Source organism: Podarcis tiliguerta (genome assembly GCF_965153285.1).
Source record: "Podarcis tiliguerta genome assembly, chromosome: 8".
Lineage (NCBI taxonomy): Eukaryota > Metazoa > Chordata > Lepidosauria > Squamata > Lacertidae > Podarcis > Podarcis tiliguerta.
Genome location: NC_139541.1, coordinates 68,809,694 through 68,829,457, shown reverse-complemented (window position 1 = coordinate 68,829,457; position 19,764 = coordinate 68,809,694). Strand labels below are relative to the sequence as shown.

General features: G+C 49.3%; 1 protein-coding gene across 3 annotated transcripts in view; it reads left to right on the top strand.

The window, feature by feature from the left end:
* The first annotated feature begins 8,864 nt into the window (after nt 1-8,864).
* The window catches only part of KIRREL2 (kirre like nephrin family adhesion molecule 2), a 62,298-nt gene continuing 51,398 nt past the window's right edge, over nt 8,865-19,764 (top strand). Inside the window, exon 1 of one of the 3 annotated variants that reach the window (XM_083455115.1) lies at nt 8,865-9,462. In XM_083455115.1, coding sequence (XP_083311241.1) covers nt 9,393-9,462 — 70 coding nt within the window. In that variant the 5' untranslated portion in view covers nt 8,865-9,392. The remainder of the gene's footprint in view (nt 9,463-19,764) is intronic. The other 2 variants (XM_083455114.1, XM_083455113.1) reach the window with 2 other exon arrangements.

The following is a 19,764-nucleotide window of genomic DNA, read 5'->3' as shown; positions in this document are numbered from 1 at the left end:
CCCTCCTTGCCAACTTTGTTTGAAGGCATCTCTTCGAACACCCCCCCCCCCCGTCCCCCCGTCTGAAGCCATGGCAGTGGCGGCAGAAGAGGAGGCGGAGGCGGCTGGGAGCGCAGCCACACACTGCCGGCCGGCTATGGCAACATGTGGCTGCGCTCCCACCGCATCCTCGGCCACTCGCTCCGCAGTCCAGCTGCCGTCAAACAGCCGCCACTCAGTGGAGTGCTGGAATTGGGGGGCCAAGAGAGTGGTGATGGGGGGGGGACGACAGGCTCCAATAGACAGAAGGTGCTGCTGGGGTGGAGAGTAAGGGGCTTGAGAACCACAAGGCCTGGGTGCCATGCCACTTTCAAGCACCCGTCTTTACTAGTCATGCCCTCAATAGATCATATTTTGCCTTTGGGGAAAATGTTGGGAGGTGCCTTTTTCTATATATATATTTTAAAGGGACGTAGGCATCAATATTGATAATTCTATGGGGTTCAGTCCTATTTTCTGGGTTTCTAGATGTTAAATACCTGACTGGGGAGGAAGAGGGATACAAACACAAGGTCCTGGAGCAGAGGAAACACCACAGAGCACCTGCTGAGGCCCACACCCTTGCATAGGGCATGATGGCAAGGGGGGGGACCTTTTTCAGACCCTGAGGGTCATCTAGTCCAACCCCCATGTGTTTGTGTTGCTGCTAGAAGTGCTATTGGCTCCATTGTGAAATCCAGATGTTTTGCTTAAGGGTTCCTAAGGGGTTTTATTGCTGTTGCTGAAAATGAAACCACTATGATCGACAAAGAGTCTTGTAGTGTCTTAAAGACAAACAGATTTCTTCTGGTACAATGGTACCTCGGATTAAGAACTTAATTCATTCTGGAGGTCTGTTCTTAACCTGAAACTGTTCTTAACCTGAAGCACCACTTTAGCTAATGGGGCCTCCCGCTGCCACTGCATTGCTGGAGCACAATTTCTGTTCTCTCTCTTTTTTAAAATAATAATATTTTATTAAGATTTTCACATAAGAAAATAGAAAAATACAAAAATAAAAACAAATAAAGACAATTCAGTTTTCATCATATATCTTGCATTTGCTCATTTCCCGGACCTCCCCACACCTCCCCTCTCTGTATTCCAGTTCAATTATTTATTCAGCAAATCCCTTCCCTCACAATTTCTGTTCTCATCCTGAAGCAAAGTTCTTAACCCGAGGTAATATTTCTGGGTTAGCGGAGTCTGTAACCTGAAGCGTCTGTAACCCGATGTACCACTGTACATGTTTTTGCTGGTTCGGACTCCACTTGGGTCAAATTAACGGGGTGCAGAATGTTGATGGGAAACCTGTGGGCTCCAAATGTTTTCAGACTCCAGCACCCATCACCCCCAATCTGCATGGCCAGCGGTCAAGGATTTTGTGAGATGTAATTGAACGATGGAGGAGGCGTGTGGCACAAGTCCTCCATTCCTGGAAAAGAAAGAAACAAAGAAAATATTAGCTGTGAGGTCAGTGGGAAATTAAATTCAAGAAATAAAGTGCTAATTGTACTAAAGCTAATTTTTTCTCTCTCTCCCTACACCCATTTCTCTCTGCATATCTTCAAGTATGGATAATATTTCAGGCATCTGATGTCGACCATGAAAGCTTATGCTATAGTAATGCTCAGGGTTGGATCCTGCATTGTTAGTTGAAGACAATGGGACAAGTTGACTTAAGTCCCATTGGTTTCTGTAGGAACGAAGCAACCAACTTATAGTGCAGGGTTTGCCAACCTTTTGGGGTCTGTGGGCAGGTTTGCAAATTGGGGAAACTGTTGTGAGCATCACACACACACACACACAACCTCACAACCAAGCACAGACTACAGCTGATTCTACAGGCTACAGTAAAACTATTCTTTCAAGCCTAATTTCAGAGGGCAGTGGGGACCAGGGAGAGACTTGGTGGGTGCAAATGCTCCTCCAGACACCCCATTGTGGACCCTTGGATATTGCCATCCTATATATGTACCGTATTTTTTGCTCTATAAGATGCACCAGACCACAAGACACACCTAGTTTTTGGAGGAGGAAAACAAGAAAAAAAATATTCTGAATCTCAGAAGCCAGAACAGCAAGAGGGATTGCTGCGCAGTGAAAGCAGCAATCCCGCTTGCTGTTCTGGCTTCTGGGATAGCTGTACAGCCTGCATTCGCACCATAAGACGCACACAGATTTCCCCTTACTTTTTAGGAGGGAAAAAGTGAGTCTTATAGAGCAAAAAATACGGTATATTCAAAAATATGGGTAGGCAACCTATGGCCCAGGGGCCAGATGTGCAATCGCCTTCTAAATCCGGCCCATGGACGGTCCGGGAATCAGCATGTTTTTACATGAGTAGAATGTGTCCTTTTATTTAAAATGCATCTCTGGGTTATTTGTAGGGCATAGGAATTCGTTCATTTTTTATTTTATTTTTCAAAATATAGTCCAGGCCCCCACAAGGTCTGAGGGACAGTGGACCAGCCCCCTGCTGAAAAAGTTTGTTGACCCCTGCTCAAAAACAATCCCCACTAAGTTCAGCAGCACATAGCGCAAATTAACCAAGTAACCAGGTCTGAACCGTCCTTAATCCTGGTCTGAATCCATTCCTTTAAGGTGCTGCATGACTCTCTGCAAACCCTGTTGCAACAGACGAGCAGAGCTAATGTGTCTCGAAAACACTGTAACCATGAAGGCAGAGCAGGACAGGCTTTTGTAGAGTAAAGGACTGTCTGATTTGATGCTTGATGTTAGAATATGCGTTACAAAGACACAAGCATCTTTATTTTTCACCTGTGAAATATTGAGGAGCTTGTGAAAGTAGTGTCATGAGCAAGGACTTTGTTTCTAATATTCCCATCTCTGGAAGAGGGTTATTGGGGTGAAATCAGCAAATGCATTAAAAACTGGATTTATATCACCACCATAAAGTTGGGCACTTGAGCTAGAAGCCTGAGGTCACTATGGGGACCTCTCCATGTGCTTTCTGTATATGCATCATTATCCCGAATATTCTGATATATAGCATGCCACCGCCTTTTCACTTGTATCCTTGAAGGGAGATTAAAATGCATTGTACTACCACAAAAGCGTACAGCCCCAAGGCTTGCTACAGCAAAACAACATGAGGGAGGGAAGGCACATGCGCTCTGATTGGCTGTTTGAACCACGCAGAAGTGTGGGGTAGTGGTTAGAGTGAAACCAGGGTTCAAATCCCAACTCAGTTATAAAGCTCACTGGGTGACCTTACCTCGTAGGGTTGTTGTGAAGATAAACATGCAGAGGAGGAGAACCATGCATACCACGTTGAGGCCCTTGCGGAAAAATTGAAATAGAATCATGGAGTTGGAAGGGACCATGAGGGCCATCTAGTCCAACCCCCTGCAATGCAGGAATCTTTTGGCCAATGTGGGGCTCAAACCCATGTCCTTGAGATGAAGAGCCTCCTGCTCTACTGACCGAGCCAGAAGTAGTGCAGTTACTCTGAACAAACCCCTGGAGTTGTATGTGCCACAGTCTGCTTTTGCTGATGTAAACACGGGCAAGAATCCAAAGCTTCCATTCATGGAGTCTGATGCTTCTCCCAGGCCCTGCCTCTGCCGAGAGCACAATCATTCCCCCTCCCATACAGATGCCAATTTCCACCCCCCTCTTTAATCCCCAAATCTTCAGAATATTCTTTTCAAATCCTCTTGGAGGGGATTTTCAGCGGGTGCTTTGCTTCGTGTCTTGAAGCTCCCCTCCCCCAGGCCAGCTGCAACGCTCGCCCAGAATCCTGCTTACACGTGTACAAAAACACACACATGTACTACTGGTGCACATGCACACACACACACACCAATTGCAAACACAGCATTGCAGGAGAATTTCTGCCACCACACCTCGGCCGGTTTCTGCTGGTGATGGTCTGTGTGTCAGCAGGGTTTGGCCTCAGCGTGGCAGACCGACACATGTGGAGATTTAGAGGTAAAGACGCTGGAGCATATTTTCCAGGGCTGAGCCTTCAGCCAATCTTCCTGGCCCGCTTAAATCTCCACCTCAGAAATATATATATGTATAAAGCAGCAGAAATCGCTTTAAATCTCCCCCTCGCGCTCTTTGATCAGCAATCTGCTTCCCATTCGCTGAGCTTCACTCAGGGGACTAACCTGTGACATGGAATTATTCCCACTAGTGGCTTGGAAAGAGGAACCTGAAAGCGGAGAGGGATATGTGGGTTGTTCGCAGCACTTTAAAGCTCTCGGGCTTTGGACAAAGAGGAGCAGGGCCTCAGGCAGCAGATTGGCTCTCTCCTTTTGAGAGGCTAGTGGGCTCAGTGGATCGAGGCGTGGATAGCAGAACCAGAAATCCTGGGTTCTAATGTGTGGGGCTGGAGCCAATTGCATGGAGTTACATCTTCGGATCTGAAAGGCTCCCATAATTCCATGTTGTAAACTGTCATATCTCCCCCCCCCCCCAAAGAGTAAATAAAATGAGACCTGCTTCAGGATAGGACAGATGAAACGAAAAGCCCTGACCAGTGCAGCAGTGAATGCCATTATTGTGACATGGGGTGGGGGGGGAGAGAAGCAAGCTCTGCGAGTCCCTTCGCCCTACCCCAGCCCCCAGCTGCCTGTTGCACACACTTCCAAGAGATAATTGGGAACAGATGCTAGCGGGAAAGGCGTGTGCTAAAGAAGGGAGGGGGTGTCCGCAGTCTAACGGCATCTTAGTTCTCTGCTGCAGAAGGGCATCCCACCCGGGAACCAGCAAAAAAAAAAAAGGTCAGCGGAGGGGCAGCCTCAATAATTTTGTCCTCCTAAACAGGGAGTATTGGAAACAGACATAGAGGGAAAGGAGGCCTAGGCCTGGACTGATGGATTCAAAACCCTATGGTGATGCAGCCAGAGTAGTTAGAATCACCAAAGAGTTGTAGAGTTGGAAAGAATCACAAGGATCGATCATCTAATCCAACCCTCTGCAAAGCACAAATCTTTTTTGCCCAATGTGGGGCTCAAACTCAGGACCCTGAGATTAAGAGTCTCGTGCTCTTCCAACTGAGCTATCCAGCTGCTGCAGATGATAGGGCAACAGAGGCTGGAACTATTAAAGCAAACTGGGCACTGCCCAACCAACCTGTGCCTCCGCTCAGCCAGATCTCACCTTCCTACTTACTCACATATATCCAGACTAGGAAGTGGCGCTGCCAGCTTCCTCTTCCTTAGTGCCAGTGCTGCCCTCGTAGGAAACAGGGAAGCCATGAAGTTCACCTTGGGCCAGGCATTTTCTCTCAGCCTGTCGCCGGGGGGGGGGGGGGGGACGAGGAAGGGGAGGCTCAGGTGAGATCCTTGAAGGAAACTTGGGATAGAATTGTAGTGATTTTTAAATAATAATAATAATAATAATAATAATAATAATAATTTATTATTTGTACCCTGCCCATCCAGCTGGGTTTCCCCAGCCACTCTGGGCGGCTTCCAACAAAGCTTACAACTACATTAAAATGCCACACATTAAAAACTTCCCTAAATAGAGCTGCCTTCAGATGTTTTCTGAATGTTAGGTAGTTGTTTATCTCTTTGACATCTGATGGGAGGGCGTTCCACAGGGCGGGCGCCACTACCAAGAAGGCCCTCTGCCTGGTTCCCTGTAGCTTTGCTTCTTGCAATGAGGGAACCGCCAGAAGGCCCTCAGCGCTGGACCTCAGCGTCTGGGCACAAGAATGGGGGTGGAGGCGCTCCTTCAGGTATACTGGGCCGAGGCCGTTTAGGGCTTTAAAGGTCAGCACCAACACTTTGAATAGAGCTCGGGAACATACTGGGAGCCAATGTAGGTCTTTCAGGACAGGTGTTATATGGTCTCAGCGGCCACTCCTAGTCACCAATCGAGCTGCCGCAATCTGGATTAGTTGTAGTTTCCGGGTCACCTTCAAAGGTAGCCCCACGTAGGACTGTATTATGCAGCCTACCTGCCTCTCACTTCTTCCTGGTCAGTCACAGGCCTTACCTGTGAACCTTTTTTTTCCACTTTCCCGCTGAACCACAGAGCCAGCCCCTTACAGGATGTGGAAGATGCGTTTAGCAGGTCCGTCCAAATGATTCAATCTCACTTATAGGTCAGAACAGAGAGCAGACCTATCAGATGTCCTGATCAAACCTCCTACATCTCGTAGGTCAACAACCCCTGCTGCTCACACCAAGAAACATGGCTGGGCTCGCAAGGAATGCAGGGACGCTGCAGTGCCAATTCACATCATCCCATGCGATCACCGCATCAAAAAGAACAGAGTTGCTTATTTTGGCAGTGTGGCATAACCTGTCTTGCAAATGCAGAAATGCAGCCCATCCTAACTCTACATGCTTTTCACTCACAGCAGGTGACAGAACAGTCACAAAGCCATGCCAGTTGACACCTTTTTTTCTACCTCAAACCATTAGCATAAATCAGCCTGTCTTTTCTCATATTCCAAGCGCACGGGGAGCTACCTTTGAAACTGCCCCGCATGTGCACATATATTAATGGTAGCATTGCAGGATCAAAAGCAGAAGAAAGCTATTTTTGAGACTGAATATATTTTCTAATCAGTGTAGGGTTTGTAGTCAAACTACGGGCACAGGAAACGAAGAGATAGTAATCATGGTAAACATGATGCAAAAATGCCTCTGACTCCCCCCACCCCCCTTCTCTCCCAGGTCATCCCCCACCCACTCATAATCATACACTGCCCATCAACCAAAAACCAAGAAAGCCTACCACTGGTGCATCCAAGCTCAGAACTGTTCACACTGACTGGCAGGGTTTCAGGCAGAGCTCCTTCCCAACTTTATCTGGAGGTGCAGAGATTTCCCGCTGTAGCCTTTCTGTAATCTCTTTCATTATAGAAAGTATTTTGCAGGATTACCATAGGTCCAGGCCCGGTCCAGGTTGCATGAAGTCATGGCGGTGTGCATTTTCCTCACCAAAGAGTAAGCACAACTCCGAACATCTGGGATCAATGAAAAAGCCCAAGCCACTCTGCCTCAGCCTCACCCCTCTCCCATCTTCAGTATGGGGATAATACCGACCTATTCTGCAGCATTGTTGTAAGGATGGTTGAGATCAGGCATACAAAGTTCTCTGAGCCGTCTCAAAGCACATTCCTATCCACTGCATTCAGGATTGCAGCCTGGTAGTGCAATCATATACTTGTCTACTTCAATGGGATTTAAGGTAAAGGTAAAGGTACCCCTGACCGTTATGTCCAGTTGCGGACGACTCTGGGGTTGTGCGCTCATCTCACTCTATAGGCCAAGGGAGCTGGCATACAGCTTCCAGGTCATGTGGCCAGCATGACTAAGCCGCTTCTGGTGAACCAGAATGCCGTTTACCTTCCCGCAAGAGCGGTACCTATTTATCTACTTGCACTGGTGTGCTTTCGAGCTGCTAGGTTGGCAGGAGCTGTGACCGAGCAATGGGAGCTCACCCCGTCATGGGGATTCGAACTGCCAACCTTCTGGTCTGCAAGCCCTAGGCTCAGTGGTTTAGACCACAGCGCCACCCGTGTCCCTATCAATGGGATTTACTCCCAGGTAAATGCATTTAGGAGTGCAGCCTAAAAGTACTGAATGAATGCCAACCTAACATTATTCATTTCCAAAAGCAGGGTGGGAGGGAGAGTAGACTGGGTGTCATGTGACCTTTTGCCCTGAGGAATTGTGTACACATTCCCTCCTTTGCTCTGCATACAGTGCACTACCACTGCCAGTTTGGGAAGCAGAGTTACCACAACCCATATCTCTCCTGCCATCTCTTAGGCAATACTGCATTTATATGCATTCTCTCCCCCCCCCATACTAGGGGATCAGGAACTTATGCTGGGAGGAATGCACTCTGCACGTGCTCAATGCACTCATGTTCCAAGGGTCTGCAGGTTAAAACAAAAAATAGAGCTAAAATTTGGCTCCTATTAATCCCTGCCTATGAATCAGACAAGCAGAAATTTGAATTAGACAAGCCCCTCCAGCCTACGATTTAAACTATGGTTTTGCTTAGGCCTGCCTGGGGCAGTTTAAGGAGGGAGCTAGGTTATCTGCAAAAGGGGACAGGCAGAGTCTCTTGGGGGCAAGCAAGGCCCGGTCAGAAAGCTGCCTTGATGCATGTAGTTGTTGCATCAGATTGTTGTGCAGCGTGCTTTCCCACCCCAGGGCCTTGCTGTTCAGCCCCCGCTATTTCTCGCCTTTCTCTTTCCCTGCAAAGCGGGTCAGCAGATCATCCCACCAGCACCCCCACCACAAATAAATAATGCAACTTCCACACTTTTCAACATAGAAGCCCAGAACAGGCAAAATATCAGAGGGGAGATTGGATTTCAACAAAATAAAAAAAAAATACCTTTTTCCAGGGTAGGGGAGAGAAACCAGGAAAACAAATACTTTCCCCACCACCACCCCAGAGAAAAATGCAATTTAACGAGGTTCTATATGGAAGGAGTTTGGAATATGAGAAGACACCACTGCATCCTTTCTGGGACTATCGGTTGCTGGCATTCTCAAGATCCTTTTAAATATTAAAAAAGGACAATTAGCAACACACACACACAGCCTTTAATTTAACACTCAGTATATGATGTGCCCCATTGTGATACACGATGCGTTGGACGAGGTGCGTTTGCTAGCGTGCTGCACACCCTTCCGCAGGCAGCAGCTGCCGCCTCCCCCTCACACTCCCCACCGCACCCACTAAGCTCGGACCTTTTCACCCACGGGGGTGGGTGGGGGCGATGCGCGAGCTGGTTCACCCGTGCCCGCCCGCCCGCGAGCAAGCGAGCGAGCGAGCGAACCAGCAAGCCAGCCACCGCTAGCCAGCGAGCGGTTTCTGAATGCGAGCGTGTGATATATATTTTTTTTTCTTAATGAGTGCAGCTTCCCAGGCAGCCAATCCGGAGCCGCGGTGGGCGTGGCCATGCTCTACCCTTGCTGAATGAGCAGGAGCTCCCTGGAGGTGGACGGCTACAGTGTGGAAGTAGCTGGGGAGCTGGCGAGTCCTGCAGGAGGGGCAGGAGAGCGCGAGGAAGGCAGGAAGGAAGAAGGGAGAAAGTGGTCCGGTCCTTCCCCGCTTTCCTTTCCTTTTTTATTTTAAGGAGATGAGCTTCGGGATTTTCCTTGCAACTTCAAAAATCCCTCCTCCTCCCCCAACATCCTCCACTTTTGCTTTAAACCATCCCAGTCCCAGACACCAAGGTCACGGTAGACGCCCCCTCTCTTAGAAGCAGGAAAGAACCCGCAACTGTTGGAATCCTCGAGACCCGGGTCAGCCTCGCTGAGGAATTCGAAGGCGGACACGGGAGAAGGGCGGTCGTGTGAAAGGGAGGCTCCTGCAGTGAGACCCATCCCCGCTGAAGCGCCCATTCCCACCAGCACCCACCCTCGATGCCACCCACCATGAGGACGGCGCTCCTGCTGACCTGGACCGTATCCCTGAGTTACTTTGCAGACCCAGGTATGAACTGCAACTGTCAAACTTCCTTCTGATGGAGACGGGAGGGGTGTGTGTGAGGGGGGAGGAATCTCCCAGTTTGCCAGCCTTAAGGGGACCCCCCCCCCAAAAAAAAGCCACCCCTCCCATTGACGCTAAACTTAAGACTTAAAAAAAAATATTTGAACGGGTCCAACTCTTTCACGAAAGATACCAGGCTATATATTATTAGGATTGGGACCGGGCTGAGAGTGCGGGGAGGTTGCTCTGTTTCTGGCTACAAGGGGGAGGGGGGGACAAGGAGCAGTGCCTCAGGACACCTGGGTTCTATTCCTGACTCTGGGGGAGATCATGGGGCTTAATGGTTTGAGCAGAGGAACGGAGGCGGCCGGCTGGGACCTTCCTTGAGGAATGGGTTGGGACTCGGAACTGCTGGGGCGGGTGTTTTTTTTCTTTCCTGGGGTGGGTGGGGGGCTCATCCGGACTGTGCCAATGATTCTTGAGTACGCATGTATGTATGACCTTGAGGAGAAGTCGCCTTTGTACCACTGCCTTTGCCGCTCCCTGTTATCTGCGGGGGTGAACTTAAGCAAATAACCTCTGGTGCAGCCAGCAACGAAGTGAGTGGGTCCTTCCCCCCTTCTATGGGGAGGGGTATTACCCCCCCACACACACACCCTCGTTAAAACCACGCGTTGCAGTTTCATCTCAGGGAGGGATTTTTTATTTTTATTTTTTGCGCGTGGGGTGTGAATAATTATTCTAATTTTTCCTTGTGGGAATGGGAGGGCTACCATCGCCCTGCTTGATTCCCTGAAGTGCTCTTCTCCGCGGGGGCGTGCTTGGGGTTAGGGTTGATCTTTGAGTTCCCTTCCACCCGCAGACTCCCTCTCGTGGTTAACCTTGAACGGCTAAATCTCAAGCGAGCTCGGTTCGCACGCCGACCAGCGCCCCCCTCCCACCCACTCACTCCCCCTTCCCTCCCCCACAGTGCTGCAACCCCAGCACCCACACCTCGTTGTCATTCAGGTGCGGCTTTATTATTTAGCAAGCGTACGCGATCAGTCTTGAAGGGGGCGGGGGGGGGGAGGAGGAAGAGGAGCGCGGAACCTCTGAACTCCCCCCTCCCCTTCTGAATCTGGGTAAGCCTCGCCTGGCACTGGTGTGCTTCTAAACATCCCACCCCCATCCCGCAGCACCTTTACTTTTATTATGATTTAATTTCTCCCCCTCCCCTTCCTGTCTTGTAATTTCTACCAGAGGTTCAGGATTTTTTTTGGGGGGGGGGGGTTCAGGAGGCCTGGCAAGTTCAATGCTAACCCTTCTCTGTACAGAAGTAAGTCCTGTTGAGTTCATTGGACGCTTGCGCCCAGGTAAGCGGAATTTAGGATAAATTCCAGAAATACCAAACTCTGGTTGTTGTGGATGCGTAAGTGGAAACTTGGGGGGGGGGGCCCTCTGCAGATGCCCAGAGTTGTGCCTCTCACCTCCCTCAACTAGCATTGGTGTCTAGGGAAAGAGTTCTGTGATTGAGTCATGTAGGGAATGTTGGAAGGTGGTTGGCTAGTTAACCTGCCAATCAGCTTCAGCCTCTGGTTATGAGATTTCTTTGCCTAGATTTGGGGTCAGCCCCTCAATAGGCTGCACCCCCTACATGCACAGGAGCAGGCCTAGCTGGAGACTCCATATGCATCATATACATTTAAAGCAATCCCACCCCCAAAAAAGAATTTTGGGAATTGTAGTTTAAGAATGCTGTGAATTGTAGCTCTGGATGAGCTGCCAGTGTGTTCTTTGGGTGGTGGAAATGTGCTTTAAATGTATGGTCTTTAGGCAGCCTATGGCATGTTGGGGCCTGAGGCGGGGGGGGGGGGCGGAATCCAAAGAGCACTCTTCTCTCCACACCCTGTCCCCATTGGCATGTAGCGCCATGCACTGGGAAAGTTTGCCTGTGCACACCCCCCCCCCATGGAAAGAAGCAGGATCTGCATATTAAGATATAGCATGGATTCCATCTCAGTGGGGTTTGTGCGGTGCAGCGGACAGGCCTGGTGGATTGTGGGTCAGGCATCTGCCTGCGTTCTGCTGTGCCTCCCTTAAGGGCATCATACACACACACACACACACACACCCCTCTCCCATTGGCCTGCTGCAACATGGGAAGCCTGCCTCCAAGCAGGGCACTCCAGGGTCATCCTGGCAGTGGGTCACTGGGAGGAGCCACCTGGGCCAGTGGGCAGCTGTGGTTGTGCCTCCTCCGATGTAGAAATGAAATCCTGTTAAATGGCTCTGCTGTTCGGCCAGGAGGAGCTCTCCTCCAGTCGCAGTGCAGTGATGGGGGAAGGTGCACCTGCTGAACTTCTCCCTGACAGCTCTTAAAGGCACAGGAGCCGTTTCATTTGGAGAGGACCAGAAGCTGCCTTATGCAGAATTGCACCAATGGTCTGCCTATAAGCTCAGTATGGTTCATACCAACCCTGGCAGCGCCTCTCCAGGGTTTCGGACAGCGGCCTCTCCCAGTCCTAGCTAGAGATGCTGAGGACTGAACCCAGGGCCTCATGAGTACAAAGCAAAAACGGGACTCTACCACCGATGCAAGGAGTTGAATGTGTCTTCCTTTGGGCCTGGCAACCCTCCGGAGTTGGCCGGGTTCTCTTGGCTCATCTGCTGTCAGATGCCTTCAGTGGCAGCGATGGGAGTGCAGAGCGGCGCCCCCAGGGCAGGGTTTGGGGGTGTCGGGGATGCGTGGGTTGCGGAGGTGTCGAGGGGATAAGTGAGTTCACACTTGCACGCCTGGCTTAGCCTCTGCCCCCTGGCTACAAGTTCCCTTTGCAGTAACGCTAATGATTCCTGAGTGGTTGTGGCGCTCTTTTCCCCCCATGGCGCCTGCTCTTCGCTGGCGTTGAATCAACCTCTGCACAAGGGTGGGGAGGGAGCCGGGGACGGGGGGGGGCAGTGTCTAATGATGATGTGTCTTGAGCCAGCAGCCAGAGGCAGCAGCCGGAACATGGGAGACTAAGATGCAGGGCGGGGGAGTTTAAGGACAGAAACAGGATTTCAAACGGTCGCGTTAGGGCAGCTGAACACTTCTCCCTAGAAAATGAATTTCCCTGTGGCACTAATGCATGGGGTGGAAAGTTAACAGCCGCCGCAGTCCTTGCACTGTGATTTATGACGGGGAACCTGTGAGCATCCCCTGATGCCGTACTACAACTCCCAACACCCCTTGACCATTGGCCATACTGGCCATGGGCCAATGCATATAAGCACCTGGGGGATACTGACTCCATGCACAAGATGGTCTCACCGGTGATGCTAGAGAACACCAGCCTATTTGTAACTGGGGCCTTCAAAATCCAAGCCAAGGCTCTCTTATCTGGGCTGCCTCAGGAGGACTCCGTGGCTGCCATGGGACTGTCTTGGAGACCCTGTAGGCATCCAGATGTTGGCAGATGATCATTGGTTATGCTGACTGGAGCTGATGGGAGTTGGAGTTCAACAACAGCTGGAAGGCCACAGCTTCCTCCTCATCTCTTTACCAACAGAATTTGGTTCAGTTAACTTTAAAAACAAAAAACCCACACCCCTACTGTTCCTATCTTCATTTCCCACAACAGGTTCAGTGTTTGCAGGAGACCGAGGAAGCAACCTGCAAAGTAGGTTGTTGTCTGTGACGGTGTGTGCACTTAATTTCCAAGGATCTGTTTTTCATTTCCCCCCACTCATTCTCTGACATTGCAACGTCCTTATAATCTCCGACTTTTTTTCCAGAGCTGGGACCTCTCTTTAACATGGATCTCCAACACGGAACCCCTTTCTAGGTCTGATGTCCTCCTTTGCCGCATTTTTTTCTCCCCCCTTAATCTCTTTCACCTTCTCTAAAGGCAAAAGTCCCTCAGTCACTTCCCCCCAAGCCCCAGATAAAACAAAGGCTCCATCACTGACACAACCCAGTATACCAGGGATGGCCACGTTGGACTACAACTCCCATCATCCCTGACCGTCAGCCATGCTGGCTGGGGTTGATGGGCGTCGGAGTACTAACCCGCATCACACCATTTGAAGGCTATTGGTCTTTGTCAATGTTTGTTGGTTTGTCCAATACTTCCTGCCTTCATCAAGGACCTACCACATATCTGGACCAACACTAAGTACTACATTTGGCAAAGGAACCGAAGAAATGTTAGGAGGAAATCTTGTTTTCAGCCCAGGGACCGCTTTCCTCAGAGGCAACCTTTCAGGGGCCACTTGGCCGAGGTGGGCACTCAAAGGAAGACACAGAGCAAGGCTGGTCAGGGGTGTGGCCTTGAGTTGGTGGGTGTGGCTGTGAAGGGCAAAGGGGCGTGGCCTGAGGAATAGTCCTATATGTGGACAGAGGCCTTGAGGATGATGTTTGAGTTTCTCCTCTATTTTATGGTGTACTTTTTTGTCAAGGGTAACAATGGGTTGGTGAGATCAGGTTCAAGGGGGGCACAAAAATTGCAACTCTCCACTCTGCTTGGGAGTGGCTATCAGCCCACCCACCTGTTCGCGCACACTCCTTGCCAAGGGTTCAAGGGACAAGCAGGGGACGCCCATACAGCTCCTTGCCAAGGGCGCAAGGGAGCCTAGGTACGCCTCTGCTCTTGGTTCCCATAAGAACCTGGCTATGGCTTTGCAGTTGTGACCTCCACGCTCCCCTTCATTGTAGGGGAAGGTCTGTAGTTGCGGAAACTATGCCTTTTGCAGGAGCTGCTTTTCTCTCCATCAAGGAACCCCTGGCAAGCTGCTGTGGAACCCCAGAGTTCTTTGGAATATATTTTGAAAAGCACCGTTCTATTTTAGTAACATAGAATAAGGCAGCCTCTTCCCCCCTGACACACACACACACTTTCCCTCTTTTTCTTTAGTTTAAACAAAGCTTTCAAAGAGCACACGATTCTCCACCAAGGCAAAGGTGTTCTGAGCTGGCAAAAAAAAATAATGGTATTGTGCGTCCCTGTTCTGTCCTTGCTTTAAAAAAAAAAAAAGCATCTGATCTGAAATAGTCGTAATGAACCTGCTATTGTCAAACATTCACAGCTTCTGCCCATCTAAGGCTGCTTTTCTCTCTTCCCGCCCCCCCCCCTCCTTCCTCTGTGCTTCAGGGTTCTGTTTGGTGTTCCAGCAGCACAAATAAATAAATAAATGCATTTCCAGCTGGCTCCCAGAATTCTAGAAAAGGGGATAATTTTCCCTCTTAAACCTTCAAAAAAATTTATTTTTATTTTTTTTAAAAAATAAAATGCAGCCATCTCATTGAGAAGCTGTGTGACTGAAATTTGGCAGGAGCAAAAGCTGGCCTGGGGGATGTGCCTTCTGTTGTCTCTGTGGAAATCCACTCAAATTTGCAGTGATCTCAAGTTGGCAAAGTTGCAACGAGTGCATTTATCTGAATACTAATGCTGAGCCTTGCCTGTATTAAGTTATGCAAATGACTACCCCCTCCGCCTATCACTGACACAGAGCTGGGAGGTGGGGTGGGTGGGAGGAATGGCTGGTCGGCAGCCCCCAGCAGTGGTGGGGGTGGGGCGGGAGAGGAGGAGGAGGAGGAAGAAGAAGAGAAGGCTGCCTTGGTAAGGCTGACAAAACAATTATAACTGATGCATTGATCAACTAAAAATAAGCCTTGCCGTAATTCAAGGTGATCTTTAGAGTATCTCGGAGGAAACTTAACATGGTGTGGCTTCTTTCCCCCTCTCTGGGTGAAATGACAAATCGTTGAAGTGCTGGGAAACCTGCTTAGCCAGAAAGCTGCAGAGAGCAGGCAGGAAGGGTGGAGTGGGGGCCGCGTGGTCGTCCACATGCCGTCAGACGCCAACTTCCGAACCATTGGGCATGCTGGCTTGAGCCAACAGGAGTGGAAGGGCTTCAGGTTGGCCATATCCAGTGTGCACAATGCATGCATATACAGTGGTACCTCGGGTTACACGCAGCCTTTCTCAACCTGTGGGTCCCCAGATGTTGTTGAACTACAACTCCCATCACCCCAAACTAGAAAGCCCAGAGCTCAGGGATGATGGGAGTTGTAGTCCAACAACATCTGGGGACCCACAGGTTGAGAACCACTGGTACAGGCTCCGCTAACCCAGAAATAGTACCACGGGTTAAGAACTTTGCTTCAGGATGAGGACAGAAATTGTGCTGTGGCAGCGGGAGGCCCCATTAGCTAAAGTGGTGCTTCAGGTAAATAACAGTTTCAGGTTAAGAATGGACCTCCGGAACAAATTAAGTACTTAACCCGAGGTACCACTGTATATATATATATTTGCATACATCAACCTTCTGCAGGTCAAAGGAGCAAAAATGCATAGTTAAATCCAGTCCTATGATCCACTGGAAAACACCAACGGCACTGTCCTTCAAGCCTTCGCCATTTCACCAGGCGCTGTCTGCAAACATGGAAGTCGGTCTTCTTAACCCGATGAGGTTAAGCATGCTTTTATACTTTAAAAAGAAGTGATTTTTCCCACGAGGCTGAATCCATCACTTGTTACCTGTTTCCACACTTGCACAAGACGGGTTACGGGAATTGGAAAATGGACACCATCCTGTCCGTAGTTGTTTGGGCCAAACTGAACAAATGCACTGAACGATGGGTTGCATCTAGAGCCCATGTGCTTAACAAGAAAAGAGAGAGAGAGACTTCTATGCTGATGTGTTCTGTGCTGTGGAATGCTATTTGCTTCGATCACTTTGCATCTGTCCTGGGTTCATGTTGCAAAATTAAGTATTTCATGCATGTGTGGACCACCACATATAGAAAAGTGTTAATAAGTTAAGTTTGGCACGGCACCAGGCAATTTGTCCCTGGCTGTTGGTGACCCAGCCGCTTAGGGGGAATCACTAGCAGTTCTCGTCTTGCCCCCCAGCACACAAAGAAACTTGAGTATTGAAAACCATGCTTTGCAGGAGCTTTGTGCTGGCTGGCACAGCTTCAGTTCTCCCATTTTGCTTCTCTGTTGGTTCAAGCAGGTAAAAAAAGCTACATATGTGAGGGTTAGCACAGGGTTGGGTGTTTGTGACACCTGGCCCTCCAAATGCTCCTAGACTCCATATCCCATCAGCCCTAGGCCAATGTTCAGGGATGATGGGAGTCAGAGTCCAACAATAGGTTTTCCAACCCTGAGCTAGCATCACATTGCACCCAAAACCTGGGACTGTGGTTTGTTTTGCTAGCCTTTACTTGCTGGCTTTGCTGCTCATGGTTCATCTGGGCAAAATGCAAAGGTTTCCCCTTTTGCGGTGACTTTATGAAGTAAAGTGGAGCCTTGAGCCTCATGCACCAGCCCATAGATCAGCAGTTCTCAACCTGTGGGTCCCCAGATGTTGTTGGACTACAACTCCCATCATCCCTGAGCTCTGGCCTTGCTAGCTAGGGGTGATGGGAGTTGTAGTTCAACAACATCTGGGGGCCCACAGGTTGAGTAAGGCTGCCATAGATCATGAGCATTGTGTAAATCAGGGTTTCCCAAACATGACTCTCCAGCTGTTTTTTGACTACAACTCCCATCTCTAGCTAGCAGGACCAGTGGTCAGGGATGTTGGGAACTGTAGTCCCCAAACAGCTGGAGACCCAAGTTTGGGAAACCCTGGTGTGAGCCAAGCTAGTTAGCTGGACAGTGTGTCCAAACACAGCCAGTGCTTGGCTGAGGATCCCCGCTGCGCCTTTCCCCAAACATTGGTGTTTTCTATGGATTATTCTGTTTACAGATTTTGGTTTGTGTCCATCAGCCTGTTGCATTGGCACAAACCGGGGCGGGGGAGAAGAGTCTATAGATTTGAAAAAAGGACGCATGAAAACAAATGAACAGCTCAGACCCATAATGAATGGGGCATAAAAGTGCCTATCTCTCCATCTCCTGTAAATACTGGCATGCTTTGTGGATGTGAGGCTGCTTACACTGTATGAAGCGGCAGTTGCTATTAAACAAAATAAAGCTCTTATTTTCTCGCGTCTCATCTTCTGTCATGAAGTAATTGTCTGCTCCCTTAATTTCCTGCGGCAGTAAACATTTTGGATTGATTTTTCCTCTCTTTTTTTAACACGTCTGGAGAGATGCTTTAAGATAGCCATTGATTATTACCAGTGAAAATTGTTGGAGGAAATAGGGAAAATTGAATTTTCTCGGGGAGAAAAGACACAGAAGCCTTCAAAAACTGCAGTTATTACATGCTTGATGGCCACTAGATAGATTGGCAGGCTCCCAAAGATTTTGTCACTGCTGAACATATTTCATGGGGAAGAGAGGATTCAAAGAGCCGTATGACTCTTCTCCTGCAGTTATTGCTCCTTCCAGAGCCAGGACTTAACTTGATGTATTGGTTTCGCCCTAGAACCTGGGGGTTTTTGTGCTTTTTTACTGCCAGAGCCCAGCCCCAGAACACGTGGAGCTGTAGAATAATGGATGTATCTGCTGTAAAATGAGGACGCTGTTCTCAAGACATTGTTTTCTCCTCTTGCCATGGTGGGGCAGGGCTGTGGTTCACTGGTAGAGCATGCACCAGCTATGCAGATGGTCCAGATTCAATCCCCAGCATCTCCAGGTAGAACTGGGAGAGACTCTGGTCTGAAATCCTGGAGAGCCACCAACAGGGTAGACGACGCTGAGCTTGATGAACCAATTCTGTAACAAGCCAGTTCATCTGTTGTTGAATTCAGGCTCCCATCAGTGCCATCAAGCATGAGCAATGGGTCAAGGTTGAAGGAGGCTGTAGTCTGGAGGACCACATCATATCTGCAAGGGCCTGCTGAGAAGTGGAATACAATGATATGGCCCATAAGCTGGCTTCCATGGTGGTAGACAGCCTGGTGTCATCCAGATGTGGACTACAACACTCGTTCTCCTGGGTTATTGGCCAGACTGGCTATGCCTCATGGGAGTTGTAGTCCACAACTGGAGGCCACCATGTCTGGCCGCCCCAATGTCCAATACAGTGGTACCTGGGGTACATACGCTTCAGGTTACATACACTTCAGGTTACATACACTTCAGGTTACAGACTCCGCTAACCCAGAAATAGTGCTTCAGGTTAAGAACTTTGCTTCAGGATGAGAACAGAAATCGTGTTCCAGCGGCGCAGCAGCAGCGGGAGGCCCCATTAGCTAAAGTGGTGCTTCAGGTTAAGAACAGTTTCAGGTTAAGAACGGACCTCCGGAACGAATTAAGTACTTAACCCGAGGTACCACTGTACATTGTTCAGCTGTGGTTTGTTACATGTTACGCACCTCAAGGACCTTCAGACAGCTTGGACAAGAGCAGAATCAGCTTTTGTCCTTTTGGGTTTACACCCTCCGCTTGTAGTGGTACAATCCTCTCCCTTTTTTGGTGTGTCATAATGGGCATGAGTCCAGAACAACCTGGGACTTGGCTGCCACTGCAAAAATCAGTGTTTTGATTCCCTATGTTCTGTAGCACTTGGCCCACATGCAGCTTTGGTACTATGTAAGGTTTCTAGACCTCATGGTTGTGGTATGAAGTTGGGAAATGTGCAGCTGGTGTTTGCTGAAGGCCTTGAAAACCAGAAGACTGAACTGGGTGGGGAACCCCAGAAACCCATCTCCCTATGGGCATTGTTGTTGTTTAGTTGTTTAGTCGTGTCCGACTCTTCGTGACCCCATGGACCAGAGCACGCCAGGCACTTCTGTCTTCCACTGCCTCCCGTAGTTTGGTCAAACTCATGCTGGTAGCTTTGAGAACACTGTCCAGCCTTCTCGTCCTTTGTCATCCCCTTCTCCTTGTGCCCTCAATCTTTCCCAACATCAGGGTCTTTTCCAGGGAGTCTTCTCTTTTCATGAGGTGACCAAAGTATTGGAGCCTCAGCTTCAGGATCTGTCCTTCCAGTGAGCACTCAGGGCTGATTTCCTTCCCTATGTGCATAGCCAAGATTTATTTTGGGGGGCAGGTATTTTTAGAGGCGGGCAGAACCGAGCTATCTGTGATACAAGTGGTCAATTAAGAATTTTTATTAATTTGCTTGATTTGGGGGGGCAGTTGCCCCCCTGGCTACGCCCATGCAGCTTCGCACTCCCAAAATAGGTGGGGTTTTTTGTTTTTCTTTAAAGGTAAGTGTAGCTTCAATGCATCCATAAATTAGGACAATCTTTCAGGATGTTATCATGGCTTAAAAAGCCAATAATCTATTAATGTTTTGCCTGTGCATTCAGCTCCTTCTTCCCCCCCCCCCCCACATTGCAGCACAAGGAACCTAACCAGGACCTTTTCCGGTTTGTCCTGAACTGGAATCCTGTGGTTACCAAATTCAGAACAAAGCAGGATATGAATCCATGGAACTAGTTCTTTTACA